The sequence below is a fragment of the Mesoplodon mirus genome (assembly GCF_964341445.2).
Source record: "Mesoplodon mirus genome assembly, chromosome: 7".
NCBI lineage: Eukaryota > Metazoa > Chordata > Mammalia > Artiodactyla > Ziphiidae > Mesoplodon > Mesoplodon mirus.
In genome coordinates, this window is record NC_138983.1 from 1,235,886 (window position 1) to 1,252,809 (window position 16,924).

The 16,924-nt window shown below is 60.8% G+C and overlaps 1 protein-coding gene across 2 annotated transcripts in view; it reads right to left on the bottom strand.

The window, feature by feature from the left end:
* Positions 1–454: 454 nt before the first annotated feature.
* MOB2 (MOB kinase activator 2) overlaps positions 455–16,924 on the bottom strand; it is a 51,123-nt gene continuing 34,653 nt past the window's right edge. For both annotated transcript variants that reach the window (XM_082627197.1, XM_082627198.1), the window contains exons 2-5: positions 11,230–11,390; positions 10,388–10,481; positions 1,772–1,896; positions 455–1,296 (exon numbers count right to left, since the gene is read on the bottom strand). In XM_082627197.1, coding sequence (XP_082483323.1) covers positions 992–1,296; positions 1,772–1,896; positions 10,388–10,481; positions 11,230–11,390 — 685 coding nt within the window. In that variant the 3' untranslated portion in view covers positions 455–991. The remainder of the gene's footprint in view (positions 1,297–1,771; positions 1,897–10,387; positions 10,482–11,229; positions 11,391–16,924) is intronic.

Here is a 16,924-nt window from a genome sequence, read left to right on the forward strand (position 1 = left end):
CTCCAGGGTTGTTCGCGCCACGGCCACCCTGCCCAGCCTGCGCTGCAGGCACACACCCCTCTCCCGAGCTCTCCCTATGCCCACCCCTCAGGCAGTGCTGCCCTGTCCAGAGGTGGTCCCTGCAGCAGAGCCCCTGGGACGGGCGGGCTGGCTGGGAAGCACCCCCGGCGGACTCCAGCCCACACTCTAGGGTCCCTGCCGCCTGCGTGGAGAGGGCATAGCACAGAGAGTGAGTGGTCAAGGGCCCCTGGAGACTCGAGACACAAAGCACGGCCCCCGCAGGAAGGGTGGCACCTGCCCTTGGCCAGTGAGAGGGCTCCACCGCCCGAACTGCAGGGGAGGGCGCTGCCCCAGGGGCGCAGAGGGGCGGGGGAGGGTAGAGGAGAGGGGTGTGTGGCCAGACCGCCCTCCACGCAGGGCACCAAGACGCTGAGGACACACGCAGGCGCTGACCTGAGAGAAGTCTTTTTATTACACCCGCACAGGGAAGCCAGGCTCTCCCCCTGCCCCTGGCCGCGTCTCTGCACAGGCCGCCCACCAGGGCACCGGGATCCGAGCCGGCCAGCCCAGGGGCCCCTCCTGGGCGGCGTGGGTAGCGCAGGGAGACAGGGCCGCGGCTCGGGGCTCTGCAGCCTCACCCTCCCCACCCGCCCTGAGCCACCAATAGCCGAGGTCCAGACCAAGCGGGAGAGAGGAGGAGAAAGCCACCCCCAGCCCGAACCAAGACTGAAACGTGGTGGAAGCGAAGCCTGCGGTCCCCGCCTCGGGGGAAGGAGCCCCGCCTGTCGCGTGTCTCCCAGGAGGCCGAGCCGGGCGGCGGGGCGGGCGCGGAAGGCCGGGAGAGACGGACCCACAGAAGGGGACTTGGATGGGGGCGGTCCCTAAGTGTCCGCTGAGCAGACGAGCGGAGTCCCAAAGTTCTCGGTACCGGCGGCGCAGAGCGCCCGCGCCCACACTCCGCGCGCCGCCTCTCCGCACGCGGCGGCCGGGCTCACCTCTCCTTCACGTGGTTCTGTGCGCCCGCCGCCCCGCCCGCCCCGTCCCCGCCCCCGCGGCCCCCGCCGCCGCCGCACAGCACCTCCGTCAGGTCGTCCATGACCGCCGTCTCTTTGGGGTCGAGCAGGTTGAACTCGCGGGCGAAGAGGATGAAGTGCACGTAGAGCGTGTTCAAGTGTCCGTGCAGCTCAAGCGCCAGGGTCTCCTTGAAGTGCGACGAGTAGATGTGCGCCAGCACGTGGAACAGGTACTTGCAGATCTTCTTCACCAGGGACTCGAAGGAGCTGGGGAACTCGCGGCCTGCGGGGAGGGGGCTGCTGTCAGCCCGCCCGGGCCCCACCGCACCGCCCCCCGACCCCGCAGCCCTCACCGAGCCGCCCACCGCAACACCCGAGTGACCCGGTCCCCTGGGCGGGGCCGCGAGGGGGGCAGCTCGCCGAGCTGTACTGGGTGCCTCTGTGATGCGGGGCCCGCGACCCCGCCGCGTGTGGCCTAAAGCCAGGACAGGCGCCCAGGGCGCTCTCTGGGGCCTGGGCCGCAGAGGAGGGGGGACCCGGGAGACGGGCACCTCCTGTCGGCCAGGTGCCGCCCACGGCAGCTCAGGATGGGTCTGGGGCCCCGCCGGGCCCGCTCAGGGCTGTGCACAGCTGTGGGTGCTGCTCGACAGCTGCAAGCCCCCCCTCCCCGGCAGGGGGACCTCGGGGGCCCAGCCATGGGGGGAGGGGTGGGAGTGGAGGCCGCAGGTCCAGAGCCTGGGGTGGGAGGGGCCACGCACCATATTTTGTGGGGAACACGTCCTCGTCGGTCACCAGCTTCTGCACGGAGCTCATGACGAAGTCGACGTACTGGGGGGCCGTGCACTTTACCTTCTTGCCCCGCTCATCATACCAGTAGTACTGTCTGTGGGGACAGAGGGGGGCGGTGACGCCCGTGGCCAGGAGAGCTGGCTGTGCGCGGCACCAGGAAACCAGCGCGCACCTTCTGCTCTACACGTGGCCTCAGGCCTCATTCTCTCAAGGGAACGCGTGTTGTTTTACACACTGTTTTAGAGGTATCCACGCTCTGTGCCTATCCCTTCCCGGAGGCCCTGCTGTGACTTGTCAGCCGGGCCTTGACCCTCAGTAGCATCCCTGCTGCCACCAGTAGAGGCCAAACCTTTGCCCTGGGCCGGGTGGGGTGAGGACGCCTCTGTACACGGGAATCTGGCCCCTGGATGCCCCCCAAAGCCCCCAACCTGCCCCGTACACGAGGGTGGGTGTGGGGCAGACAGTGCTCAGGCTGGAGTGGGCCAGGGTGTTCGGGGTGCGGACACCTGGGCTTTCTTCTCATTGCGTAAGCCCAGCCGTGAAACCAAGCGCGTATCCTAGCTCATGTAAACATGACCTATCCTCCAGCGGAACAAACACAAACCCCTGGTGGGCTCCCCCTGCAGCCACCAGCATCCCTCCCACCAAGGGCTCCAGTCTTCTCAGCAGCAGGCCCTGCACCTGCAGGCTGGCTCGCCAAGAGCTGCACCGGAGCCCATAGGGGGGCTGGGGGGACACAGGCTGCATCTGTCAGTGAGCGAGCGAGTGACCAGAGCACCCCCTTCCATGGCCTAGCCACCAACCCTGCCACACCCCTGCCCCAGCCAGACGGGCTTCATGGAGACCTCCGCCAGGCATCCCCGCCCCCATTTAGCTGACTTTACTTGGCTTCAGAACTGGCTTAGACCAGGTTCCCCTAACACCTCACCATCCCACCTTATCCCAGGCCAGCACCCCAGGCTGGCTCTGAGCACCCTGCCCTGATTTCCTGAGCTCACTAAGCACCCCTGGGTGACAGCCACGTGGGCTCACCCACCTCCACCACCTTGCCAGGCCTGTCGTCAGGACAGCGGGGTCCCCATCTCTCGTGGCCAGCCTGACTCCAGCCAAAATAAAAAGGCACGGCCTGCCCACGTGACCTCAAGGCAGCCCTGCTGCCCGCTGCGCCCGACCCCCACTGCCTCTAGCAGGAACCAAGGCTCTTCCCCGCCCCCAGGACCGGTTAGCTCATTTGTGCCCCTGGCAGGGCTGGGTGGGGGTCAGGCTGCAAGAGAGGGAAAACAGCCCCCACACAAATGGACAGGCCACCAGGAAAAAGGCCAACCTTCAGTGGACAAGGGGACGCAGCCCTGCCTGCCACCCCTGCCCCCCCACCCGCTAGCAGGCAGGCAACACCTGCAATACCACCTCAGCAGAGCCCTCCCCGCCCCCGGCGCTGCCGACCCCGCCACGCCCGCCCCCGGCGCTGCCGACCCCGCCACGCCCGCCCCCGGCGCTGCCGACCCCGCCACGCCCGCCCCAGGCCGCCCCCAGGCACTGCCGACCCCGCCACGCCCGCCCCCGGCGCTGCCGACCCCGCCACGCCCGCCCCCAGGCACTGCCGACCCCGCCACGCCCGCCCCAGGCGCTGCCGACCCCGCCACGCCCGCCCCAGGCGCTGCCGACCCCGCCCCAGGCTGCCCCCAGGCACTGCCGACCCCGCCACGCCCGCCCCCAGGCGCTGCCGACCCCGCCACGCCCGCCCCCAGGCGCTGCCGACCCCGCCACGCCCGCCCCAGGCGCTGCCGACCCCGCCCCAGGCTGCCCCCAGGCACTGCCGACCCCGCCACGCCCGCCCCCAGGCGCTGCCGACCCCGCCACGCCCGCCCCCAGGCACTGCCGACCCCGCCCCAGGCTGCCCCCAGGCGCTGCCGACCCCGCCACGCCCGCCCCAGGCACTGCCGACCCCGCCACGCCCGCCCCAGGCTGCCCCAGGCACTGCCGACCCCGCCACGCCCGCCCCAGGCCGCCCCCAGGCGCTGCCGACCCCGCCACGCCCGCCCCAGGCGCTGCCGACCCCGCCACGCCCGCCCCAGGCCGCCCCCAGGCGCTGCCGACCCCGCCACGCCCGCCCCAGGCGCTGCCGACCCCGCCACGCCCGCCCCCAGGCGCTGCCGACCCCGCCACGCCCGCCCCCAGGCACTGCCGACCCCGCCACGCCCGCCCCCAGGCGCTGCCGACCCCGCCCCAGGCTGCCCCCAGGCGCTGCCGACCCCGCCACGCCCGCCCCAGGCACTGCCGACCCCGCCACGCCCGCCCCAGGCTGCCCCAGGCACTGCCGACCCCGCCACGCCCGCCCCAGGCACTGCCGACCCCGCGGCGAGGCCAGGCTGCCCCACAAGGCCCCCGAGCTGGCCAGACAAAGCCCCAAGAAGCTTGCCGAGCTCCCTGCCGGCCCCCAGCAGGGATCCAGAGCCCTCCCCACCACAAGGTGGCCCTGCTGACCGTCCTTCCCCTGCCCGGACATCGGCACCATCTGAGGACATGCTCAGTGAAGAGACAAAGGAATCGTCCCTCTCCTCACAACAGCCCCTGGGGTCCTCGGACCAGCTCGGGAGGGGCCCCAGCCAGAGGTCAGACACCTGCCCCAGCGATTCCCCACCCCTGCTTGGTGCTGGATGCGCCTGGCCACGGGTGCCACGGTCAGAAAAAAACACCAGAGCTAGAAAATGGGAAACGTTTTCATGATGTCAGGCCCGGAGAGACCAGCCCCTTAGGGGCACTGTGGTCGCCCTGCCTGCGTGACAGCTGCAACACTCTGCTTTCAACGTTCCCCTTTCTCGTTTTCATTTTATTTTTGAACTGTCACACAGTAAAGCTCACTGGTTTTGGCATGCAGTCTTATGCATTTTAACCCAAATAGAAGACGCACAATGGGGCACAGCTCCCACCCTGGCCCCCGGCCTGCTGGTCAGTCCCCAGCACACTAGTGACATGTCCTCAGGAACGCCACGTGATGTATGTCCTGGGCCAGGCTCTGCGATCCATGCCACTGAGATTGACACCTTGTGGACGCGCCGGTCTGTCCAGACATTCACCTGCCGAAGGACACCTGTGTGGCCTCCTGTTTGGGGCAATTATGGGTCAGGCTGTTAAAAAACCCTCCCAGGCAGGTGTTTGTATGAGCACTAGTTCTCGTTTCTCTAGGGTGGACGCCCAGGAGCGGGACAGCTGGGCCCATGGTAGGTGAATGTCTTGTTTCCTGAGAAACCATCAACACGTTCTCGGAGCGGCTATCCTGCCGGGACCCCCTCCACCCTCGCTGGCACCCGGCGCGTTTTATCAGGCGCTCCCGCAGCGTGGTCTGAATTCGTATTTCTCCACCTGCTCATGAGGCAGAGCCTCGCAGGTGCTCATCTGCCCCGCTTGGGTCCTCTTCCATGGTCTGTCCAAGTCCTTTGTGCACTTGTGACCAGATTTTCTTACTGATGAGCTGTGAGGGCTCTTTATCCATTCCGCGCACTAGTCCTTTCTCGGATATGGGATTATTCTGTAGTCTGTCTTCCCTTTCTCCTAACAGCGTCCTTCTCAGAGCAAAAGTTCTAAATGTTGATGGAGCCCAGTTTACAGATTCTTTCTCGCCTGTGGACTGTGGCTCGTGTCACGACCGAGAACTCTCCGCCTAACGCTATCGTGAAGGTTTCCTCCCGTGTTTTCTTCTAAAAGTTTCATGTGTTAGATTTAGATTTAGAATTCACTTCAAGTTAATTCCGGCAGAAGAGGACATGCAGCTCTGGTTGAAAAGTCTGTCCTTTCTCCATTGAATTCCTTTTGCATCTTTGTCCAACATCAAGGGGCCATGTTTGTGGGGGTCCATTTCTGGACTCTATTCTGTTGCACTGATCTCTGTGTCTCTTCCTTCACCACCACCACGCTGTCCTGATGACCACAGTTTTATAGTAAATCTTAAAAATAGGCTGTGGGACTCTTCCAACTTGACTGTTCTTTTTTCAAAATCATTGTAGCTATTCCTGTGACTTTGCTATTCCATATAAATTTTAGAATCAGCTTGTTTATATCAATAAAAACTCTGCTAGGATCTTAACTGAAATTGCAATAAATGAATTTACACTTCTGGTGTGCTGAGTCTTCCCATCCATGAACACAGTATGTCTCTCCATTTACGCCACTCTTTGATTCCATTCATCAGCATTTTGTAGTTTCCAGCATAAATATCCTGTGCATGTTTCCTTAAGTCTGTACTTAAGTATTTCATTGTGTTTGGAGCTACTGTAAATGATATAATTTTATCAATTTCGTGTTCCAATTGTACACTGCCAGTATACAAACTATGATTTTTGTGTGCTGACCTTGCTAAATTTATTCATTCGACTTTTTGCTAGAATCCTTGGGTTTTTTTTTTCCTACATAGACAATCATGTTGTATGCAAATACAGTTTTATTTTCTTCTTCTCCAATTTGAAAGACTGTTATTTCTTTTTCTTGCCTTACCGCATTACCTATCTTGGGTAAATTGTGATATTTTGTGCTTTCCAAGGAATTGGTCCATTTAATCTAAACTGTCAAATTTAATGTATGCAGAGATTTTTGTGATGTTTCTTTATTATCCTTTTATTATCTCCTGGGTTTATCATTATTTCCCCTTTCATTCCTTATATTGATAATTTGTACCTTTTCTCTCTTTACCTTTGTTAGTTTTACTAAAGGTTTCTCAATTTTACCAATCCTTTCAAGGAGTCAGCTTCCGGTTTCATTAATTTTTCCCTACTGTTTTCAGAAATCAATGTCAGTGATTTCTGTTATTTTACCATTTCTTTCCTTCTGCTCAATTTAGGGTTTTTTTTTTTTTTTTTTTTTTTTTGCTCTTCTTTTTTCTAGGTTCTTAATATGGAAGCTTAGATTGAATTGAGATCTTTCTTCTTCTAAAACAAGTGGTTTAATCCTATAAACTTTCCTCTAAGCCTTGCTTTAGCTGCACCCTACAAGTTCAGATATGTTGCATTCTCATTTGTGTTCAGTTTAAAACATTTTCTAATTTCCCTTGAGACTTCCTCTCTGACCCATGGATTATTTAAAAGTATGTTAATTTCTAAATGTTTGGAGATTTTCCTGTTACTGATTTCTAATGTAATTATGGTCAGAAAATTTGCTCTGTATCACTCTGATTCTTTAAAGTTCGCTAAGGTCTGTATTGTGAGCCAGGATATGATCTACACTATTTTGATGAATAATCCCAGTGCACTTGAAAGGGCTGTGCATTTTACTGCCGAGGGTGGAGTGTTGTGTAAATATCAATTCAGTCCAGTTGGCTGATGGTGTTATTTAGTTCCAGATTCTTGCTGACTTTCTGCCTACTAGTTCCGTCTATTACCAAGAGAGGAATGTTGAAATCTCCAACCATAATGTGATTTTGTCTGTTTCTCCCTTTGGTTCGACATGTCCATTTGCTTTGTGTAAAAGCTCTGTTGTTTGGTACGTACACATTCAAGGTCAGTACTTCTTGATGAATTGACTCTTTTGTAAATAATGCAATCTTCTTCTTTATCCCTAGTTATTTTTTGCTCTGAAGTTTACTTTGGTATTAACATAGCCACTTTAGTTTTCTTCTGATTTGGTATATCTTTGTTGGTATATATTTTCCCATTCTTTCACTTTTAACCTACCAATGTCATTGCATTTAAAGTGAATTTCTTGCGACTTCCCTGGCGGTCCAGTGGTTAAGACTCCACACTTCCACTGCAGAGGGCGCAGGTTTGAACCCCTGGTCGGGGAACTAAGATCCCACATGCCATGTGGCACAGCAAAAAAAAAAAAAAAAAAAGTGAATTTCTTGTATACACTGAAATCCATTCTTATGATCTGTCTTGTCACTGGCACGTCCACACCATTGACATTCACTGTAATTACTGATCTGTCTGAATTTAAGTTTACCATCATTTACTATTTGTTCCCTTTGTTTTTCACTCCATGTATTTCCTGCCTTCTTTTGCGTTATTTTTCGTATTTCCTTTTAATTTATCTATTATGATTTTGACTATGTCACTTATGTAACTTTTTAAAGAGATTGCTCAAAGGATTATAAAACGCACATGACCTTTCCATGCTGTACCTGGAGCCAAGTATCACCTCCGCAAGTGGAATCACGGAGCCAACCAGCACACAGGGCTCTCTGCCTGCCCCGGCACACTACCACCGTCTCAGTGTTCCATCCACACACACTGAAGACCCATCAGACAGGGTGATGGGCTTTGCTCACCCACCAGACACGCTTTAAAGAGGTGAAGGAGAGTGGAGCAGCCTATCACATCTCCCGTCTCTTGCTCTCCCCGAATCCTGCTGTCCCGCGTTCCCTTCTAGCACCACTTCCTTCCTGTGTGAAGAGCTCCCTGCGCAGCTCTGCTGGCTGCGAGTTAACCCTCTTAGTCTCCCTTCCTCTGAGAAATGTCTCTATTTTACCTTCATTCTTGAGGAGCATTACGTGGAACTCCCAGGGGGACCGCTCTTTCCTTTCAGCACCTGAACGATGTTATGGAGCCTCCTCCTGGCCCCCGGGGGGGAAGGAGAGGCACAGCCACCGGCACCATGTCCCCACAGGTGCAGGGCTGCTGGCTCTGATGCTCTTAAGGTGTGTTCTCTTCAGCAGTTTGATTATGTGTTTGCGGTGGATTCACTGGGTTTATGCTGCTTGGAGTTCATTAAGCTTCCTGAATCTGCAGGTTTGTGTCTTGACCAAATTTGGTAAGTTTTCAGCCATATTTCCTCAAATATGTTTTCGGCATGGCCCTTTCTCCTCTTCTTTTGGGACTCCAACATTACCCTTTGGTTTCTGTCCTCCAGGCACCAGCAGGGTGGAGGAGGGCCTCTGGCCTGGGCCTCAGCCCCACTCCAGGCGCCGGGTGGACTGGATGGTCCCGGGAGAGCAACTGGCTCTGTGGACCCTGACAGACCCCCTTTTCCTATTAAACTAATTCATGTGTTTCCATTCCTTGATCTCAAATGATTCCTAGGAAGGCATTTATATACATATCAATGCATATAAATCTACAAAAACCCTACAAAGTAGGTTACAGATGAGACGAATGAACAGCAGAATTCTCAAGATCCCCAGATCTCCAAGTTTTACATGGCAGAGCCAGCATCTAGACACACGTCTGCCTGACACCAAATCCTACGCTCTTTCAAGGAGCCTCTTCTCAAACACATCGATACTGGAAGGGCATGTGGCGCCATGGAGGGGCCCCGGCTTCCCCACTCGCCAGCTCATAGGCCACCTGTGATGCTGCCTGGTCAGGCACACAGCTGGCAAACGTCCTCCAAGCATGCCACACACATGGCTCTGCAGCACTGCCCTTGCCCACTTCCAGCTGCTGTGGCCATGTTTGCTCTACAGAGGCCACTCTGTCCCATGCTGATGTTCTCCTGCCCCAAGCTCACCTCAAGCCTGCTCCCAGCACTACCCACCCAACACTGCCCCATCCTCCCTGGGCCATGCCTGGCGGTGGCTATCTGGGGACACACGTGACACCTGAGCATACCATCAATGGGTCTCGCTGGGTGAGTAAGGGGTGAAGAGCAGCTGTCTTCTGCACTTGTGCCCTCTGAAGGGCAGGGGAACCCTACCCTCTGCCTGTGCTGAGGCTTTGGCTGGGCTCTCAGCAAGAGGAGGGCCCACATGTCTGGGCCTGAGCTGGGTCTGCCCGCAGCCTACAGGCAGGGTGAACTCGGGATGGCAGCACTGACATGTCCACTAGTGGAGGCCCCCTGCTCACATGCGCTCCTATCAGCCCCTGGCCTGCAGAGGAGACGTCAGAAAGGAGCTTCTGTGCCCCCAGGCCACACCCTGCCTGGCTGAGCCCCTGCAGACCTGGCCTCTTGCCTGTGGCCTCTTCTGTGGCTTCTGCTACTTGGGGCGGTGGCAAGCCCAGGGCCATGCGGTGGCTCTCCTATCCACGTGGCGTCCAAGAGCTGCCACAGAGGCAGTGGGGTACCCTGGAGCCCCTCAGGGATGCCTGCTTACTGAGGAAACGAATGGCACGTGCTTCCAGAAGAGAACAGCCTGCACTAGGCCTGCAGGACGTCACCTCATGGGAAGGTGCCAAGGCATCCCAGCCCCACGGACCAGCTCCACGGACCAGCAGTGGGTGGGGTGCAGTAGGGCCTCCATGCAGAGCAGGAGCTCTGAGTTAGAGGCATCACCTGGTGGGGCCGGGAGCCACAGCAGAGAAACACACACCCTGCTGTCTCAGGAAGCCCAGCGGGCACGTCCTGGGGAAATGTCCTTGCCCCCAGGAACGCGTCCTGTCAGCCCCTGGCCGGCTCCCAGCACCTGTGCCCTGGAGGGACCCACACCGCCGGGGTCCCAACCTCCGCAGGGCTCTGCTTCCCGTCGCCCTGCCAGGCCCTGGGCCCGTGAGGACAGGAGGTGCAGCCTGGCGAGGACCCTGCTGAGGAAGGCCCTGAGCCACTGGGAGACCTCGAGTGGAGGCTGCGAGCGTGGGGTCTGAGAAGACGGAGTGCAGCGGCCAGGGCCACGACCACAGCCTGCCCGAGCCCCTGGGGCAGGGCCGCATCGGGCAGCGACTCACGTGTTGCACACGGCCATCGTCTGGCACGCCTCCCCTGTGCAGAACTCTGAGATGGTGCTGTACTGGAGGTTGACGTGGTGGAAGAATGTCGTGGCTGGAAGGGAAGAGAAAGGCCGGGCGTGAAAACCACACCGTGGAGCCACTCTGCGTCTCCAGCATCCTGCAGGCCCAGGGGGACCAGAGCCTCTCTCCTCGGGCCCCTCCTGTGGGGGCTAGTGCTTATCTCAGACCAGAGACCGAGGCCCCAGCGCGGCAGCATCCTCGGGAGTGGGCGGCACGGACTAGATGGTGCTGAGTTGGGCAGGGTGCCCGAGGACTGACACAGAGTCCCCTCCACGAGGGCTGGGGCAGCAAACCTCCCACCCCAGCCCCTTGATCACACCCTGCTCTACGGTCACCAGCTGATCAGGGACACTGCTAAAGCAGGCGGCAGCACCAGCTCACGGCCACAAAGCCTACCGCTCTCGGGAGGAGAGCTGGCGCCTTGCCCTGCGTGGGGCACCCCACAAACCCTGAGCCTGTCTGGCAGGCGGGGGTGAGTCCGCCACCCTTCCCATAGGCTATGGCCTTCCCGCCACCACAGCACTGCCGGCCTTGCAGCCATGCTCCTGTCCCACGGTGCCTCCCTGGCCCTGGTGTCCTGTCCCCTGGTGCGACCAGGACCCGCACTGAGTCCCCACATCTGAGGAGACCCTGAATCCCGGCAGGGCTGGCCACCCCGGGCCTCGGCTTCCAGCTGACGCGGGTGGGTTGGGGGGGGTCGCTGAGCACCAGCTCCGGGGGGTCCTGCGGGAAACGGGGGGGGGCTGCCCTCCTGGCCCTGCCAGCCCGGCCCCACGCACTGTTGCTGGCCAGCCACTCATTGAGGTCGATCTCCCGGGGCAGCACCACCAGCTCCTTGAACCCGAAGTCGGTGATCCTGGACTTGGTGTACTCCGGCTCCAGGTACACCTTCTTCTCCTCGGCAACGGGCTTCTTCCCGTTGGGCTTGGCTTTGGACTTCCTGCAGAGACAAGGGAGCGCGGGGTCACGGCAGATGCAGGTGTGGAGGCCGCGGGCCGGCTCGGGAGACGAGCAATGCCGGGGGATGCCTCGGGGGCTTCTGCTCCTGTGGGCCCAGGCATGGGAGGAAGCTGCCCTGCGCCCGTGCCCTCCCTTGCCGCCGTCAGGGGCCCACACCTGGAACCCAGGGCAGGCAGGGAGCTCCGGGCCCACCGAAGGGTGGGGTGGTGGCCACACCAGCCGGCTCACCCGCCACATGCGACACCGCGGCCCTGCAGCCCTCTTGGCCCCCACCTGGGCCTGGCGTCCCGCTGCAGGGACACAGGGATGCGCACCACTCGGCCAGGCCCTGAGCCTCTGCGTGGTCCCACCACGCGTCCTGCTGCGCAGGTGATCCAGCAGCCCGCCCTTGCCGAGCACCCCCTGTGTGCCGACGCCCCAGGCCACCCCACTGAGGCCTCCTGTCACCACAAGTTCATGGCTCACCCGCCTGACACCTGCCCGCTGGCTCGCGCTCTCTCCCAAGTAGTGCACGGTGCAGGTTCCAGGCAGAGACAGGAGTAGGCGTGAGCAGATGTTACAGAGATTTGACGAAATGGTCACTTTTCACTAAGATTTTTCTTGGTTAGGAAAATAGTTCTTTTCCATTAAAAATATGCTGTTATAGAACACAGAATGGGTCTGTTATGGCTATTTTTACATGCACGAATACGTATTTTTGCAACGTCTTTGTTCTTCTACAGCGAGCGTCAGTACCTAACCCGTGAACCAAAGCTCTTTGGGGCTGAGGGAGCCTCGGCCCCACCTTGGCGGAGAAGGCGGCGGCCCCAGAACCAGCCTCCCACCAGCTGCCCCCAAGGCCGGAGCCGGGGCCACAGTGTGTGCAGCCCAGGCAGGCCAAGGAGATGGCACATCCCCTAAGGAGGAAAACTGCCCAACAGAGTGGCCCAGAGGCTGCGGCCGGGACGCCAGCCCGAGTCACCATCTCTGCCACAGGCCGGAGCCTGAGCTGGGCGAAGTGAGCGGCGTGCCGAGGGGCTGCCTTCCGGGCGCCGCTGCCCCACGTAGGCCAGTGTGGAGCAAGGCTGCTCTCTGCTGCACCTGTAGGCCCACGACGTTTCAAGGTTAAGACTGGGTTCTTGGGCCGGCGTGGGTTGAAAAACTGAAGGAAAAAACCCCTAAGAGCACGGATTAGTCTCTTGCTTCTTTTACTTGAATGACTGAAATCTTTAGTGGCAGACATCACGACTTCCAGAAAACAAACTGCAAATCAGTCAAACCGTCCTGAGTCTCACTGACCAGAAGAGGCCACTTTCGGCTGTAGACTCTCAAGGAGGGATCACCTGGGACAGAGGATGGTCGAGGGAGACTGAGGGCAGGCACAAAGCCCAGTGCGGCCTCCCACCCCAAGGGGCAACCACAGGCCGGAGGGACGCTGCCTTGCAGGGGACGGTGGGCGGGCCGAGGACCTGGGCCCGGGGGCTGGGGCTCGCGGCTGGGTCCTACCAGCTCATACCCCCGTGATCTCCAGCGCCCGCATTAGGAGAGGCGCTCCCGTCGCTGCCTCCGGGGCCTGGGTGAAAACACGCCGCGGCCCTGCACGGGGCGCGAACTAGACACTGCCGTCCTCCGTCCCAAGGGCTCTGTGTCCCTCCCGCCCCCCGCCAGCCCCGCTGAGGCCCACATTTGGTGGCGCGGGGGGTGTCACACGGGATGAAAGGTCTGCAGCTCCTGACCCTGCCGTTTTTTCCCTTCTGTTTTGAAAAGTTGCTAGTGGCTTATTTAAGAGAAACAGGAAGGAAAAATGCTCCCTGAATGCCAGGGAAATGTTTTCCCTTCAGCTTCTCACAGCAGATCTTTGCCTTAAAAGGCAATGTGTGCTTGGCCTCTGGGTGCAGTGCCGGCAGTGGCCAGTGCTGGGCAGGGGCCACAGTGTCCTGGGGATGGGCCCGGGTGGGCTGGAGCTGGAGTGACGGTGTGAACACTGCACAAACACAACCACAAGCAGGGGGCACTCTGGGGGTCCCCATGGGGGGGCAGGTGGGGCTGTTCACTGGGGACAAGTGTGGGCACGGGCCTTAGGGGGCCCTGCAGCCGCCCCCCAGTGTACACAGAGGGGGACAGGGCCCCAGAAGGGCTGAGGGCACCCTGGGTTCCCCGGAGATGGGTGGGTGGGGTGCTTTCCTGACCCTGGGTCTGTGCTGCTGAGCCATGCGCCACCAGTCAGAAAGCCTGCACTCGCTTGGAAGGTCCCCATGTCCACAGCCCCAGGCACACAGGATGCACCTCCAACCACAAGCCAACTTCTGCTCTGGTCACCCCTGAGTGTCCATCCGCTGGGCAGACTCCCAGCTATGAGCCCAGCCAGGCTTAACCGACCCCCTCGCCTGTGCTCCAAGCGTGTACCTGCCCGTCCCCCGCCACAGTGCACACCTGGCCCGGGCCAGCCATCCACTCGGAGCCTCAGTGTCTGGGTGTGGAGGCTGCCGCCACCACACGTGAGGGTGGAATGAGCGGGGGCCTGGGCTGTGAAGCCACTGCCAGACCCGCCTCCTCGCCCCGCGCTCAGGGCACACACGGCAGCAACAGCGGCCAGGTGGCCTTTACATGAGCGACCGTGGGCAGAGCGGCAGCAGGAAGTGGCCGTCACAGAGGGGCATCACGGGGCCTCGGGCACAGGCCTGCTCGGGGGTGCCGTTGTGCTGAGGGTGTGGTGTCCTCATGCCCACACGTCACTTCCAGGAAGGCCGAGAGCCCCTCCGGCTGAGGGCACCCTCCGTGTTTGGTTCTCAGAGGGGCGGGGGAGGCAGCCCCAGGAGGACCTGGGTTTCTGCTCCGTGCGACAGGCATAGGGGGCTCTGGGCCATGATCTGTGTGGTCAGAGGCCTCCACCTCCTCGCCCCCCCTCACTCCTCCGTCCGCACCTGCCCTCCTACAACCAACAGGTAGGAGCACCCCGGGGCCCCCAGGCCCTGCCTCATCACCCAGCGCTGGTATGGGGCCCCCAGACCCAGCACGGCTGGGAACGGCTCTCCTGCCAGGTCAGCCGGCCCGGACCTCTCTGCACCGTCCTCGAGTCTCCCTTCACACCCTCCACCAGGAGACGACAGCCATTGACCAGGTGGTGGCAGGACTGAGTGACAAGCCGGCCTGGGGCGAGTCTGGGGACGTGGAAGAGCCTGCCACACCTGAGTGCCACCACCCCAAGTCCTGTCCTTTCTAGAGAGGTGAAGGCTCCTAGCCAAGACGCGCGGCCCCTTAGAGCACAGAGTTTCAGACGACACATGATGACCTTGGAAGTGGGACAGGCTACTGTGTGACATAGCGGCGGCACCCATCCTCAGTCCCCGAGGCCGCGTCGGCAGAGAAGACGGGACTCTCCGCCCAGAGGCACCAGGCTCCTAAACGGGCCGTGTCCAGCCTAGGCCCAGGCACCCCCTTTCCAGCTGGGGCTCCCACAAATCCGCGAAAGGGAAGGCTGGGCATGGCCCCGGTGTGAAGAGACAACTGTGGAACCCCTGGGCCGCGGGCAGGAGAGTGCACGCTAGGCCTCAGCCCACCCAGGGTCCGCTGCGCCTCCTGGGAGAAAAGAACGCGGCTGCGGGCACACACGGAGAACCCCCTGTCTTACTGTGGCCGAGGCCCACCCGGCCGACACCAAACACCTGGGAGGGGCCGCGGCTCCGCAGGAAACACCTTCTGACGGTCTCCCCAGTGGACGCCCACACAGCCTCACCCCTCAGCCTCCCCTGCTCCTGAGGCCTTTACTGCGGGGAGGCAGGGTCCCCACACCTGAGGCGTGGACCCAGCTAGGTCCCTCCGCCAACGTGCCTGGCCTGGCACATTCCTGTCTACACGACCCCGCCCAAGGTCACTTGGCCCAGTCCCCTGGGATGGCCCCCGCAGCTCGGTGTGACTTGGGCACAGACACAGACGGCCATGCAGCCTGCCGGCTGGAGCGTGTGGGAGGGGTCCAGCCCAAGGAACGTGGATGCGCCGCGGGCCCCGCCTGCACACAGCCCCGAGTGCTGGGGTGGGCGGCGGCCAAGGGAACCCACCGAACGCCGAAGGCCCACGCCACGAGCTCAGTTCACTGTCTCCATCCAAAGGCAACTCGGCTGGCCCAGCCCCCAGACCCAAGGCACGGCCACCCCTGGGGGCCACCACAAGGATGCCTTGGTTGGCACAGTCCTGCCCTCCAGGGAGTAGCAAGCAGCTTCCGGGTTTTACAAACAAATGAATCCTCCAGGCATCATTAGTGCTGGGCAAGGGGCTGGTGGTCTCCAGGTACAGAGCCGGCTTGGCTGCAGCCAGTGAGGTGGCGCTGGACTGGGGGACGAGACGGGCAGGTGGGGGCGGCTCCCCCTCTCCTCAGAGCCCCGCCCACACTGCTGTCCTCCCCCCCAGCTCCCCCAGCCAGCGCCTGGCCCGTAGTGCTCCCCAGATGCTGGCACAGATGACAGAGCGGCCAAGGTTCTCACCAGGAGGGGGATGCGGGGCAGATTCGGCAGGGGGTACCTGCAGGAAGTCAAGGGAGCCTGGAGGCCTGAAGGAGGGTGGGCAAGCCTGGAGGTGGGGCGGCCTGGAGTCAGCCTTGCGGGACAGAGGGGGTCGAAGGTCTGGGGTGGGGAGCGGGGTTGTGAGGCTCCTGCAGATGCGTGAACGTGGACTCAGAGGAAAACACAGGTGCCGGGAAGGTCCCACAGGAAGGCCCCATGGAATACTGGGCGGTGCCCTAGGTGGTCTTAGAAAGGAGGAGCCCACAGACAGGGATGCCCACCCTCCCAAGACCCCAAGTTCTATGCAGTGGGACTGGGAAAACTGCACTCTGACACTTAGAGACATCCCCCCACCGCTGCCTGGACCATGTTCTCACCAGTCCTAACTGGCCCTGGTGACCAGCCCCTTCCCAGAGCAGAAACTCGGAGGCCGAGGGCTGGGAAGACCCCCACGGAACCCCTGTCAAATCCCCACGGGCTGCATGAGGCAGACGCTGTGGAGAGAGACACGCAGGTCACTTCTCGGTTTAACAGCCTGGCAGTCAGCACCCAAACAAAGCACACTTTCACAAGCCATTGTGTCCCCTACAAAATAAGGGACCCATTGAGAGGGAAGCCACAGGGGCAGACAGAGCGGGGGCTGCAGACACCCGAGACCCACCATCCACGCACATCAGGTGCTCGGGGCAGTGCTCCATCCAGAACTGCAGCCACGAGGCGGCCACTCTGCTCAGAGCCCGCATCCTCCTCTACCCATGAGGTAATAAGCTGTTCTTCTTCTAACACCTGGCTGGACCGCCATCTTCACTGGGAAGTCTTCTCGGATCCCCCAGGGGGATGGCCTTGGCCTCCTTCTCGCAGACAGTTCAGAGGGCTGGCCCTGCCTTCCTGTCCTCCGTGGAGCCTGTTTCGGCATCCGGGCCCCTCCCACCATGCCATGTGCACACAGGCACGCACCGGCCCCCACTCGCTGTGGGGACGTCACCGTTCCTCATCTGAACCAACGACCTGGAGGGGCACTGCCAGCTTGCCCCAC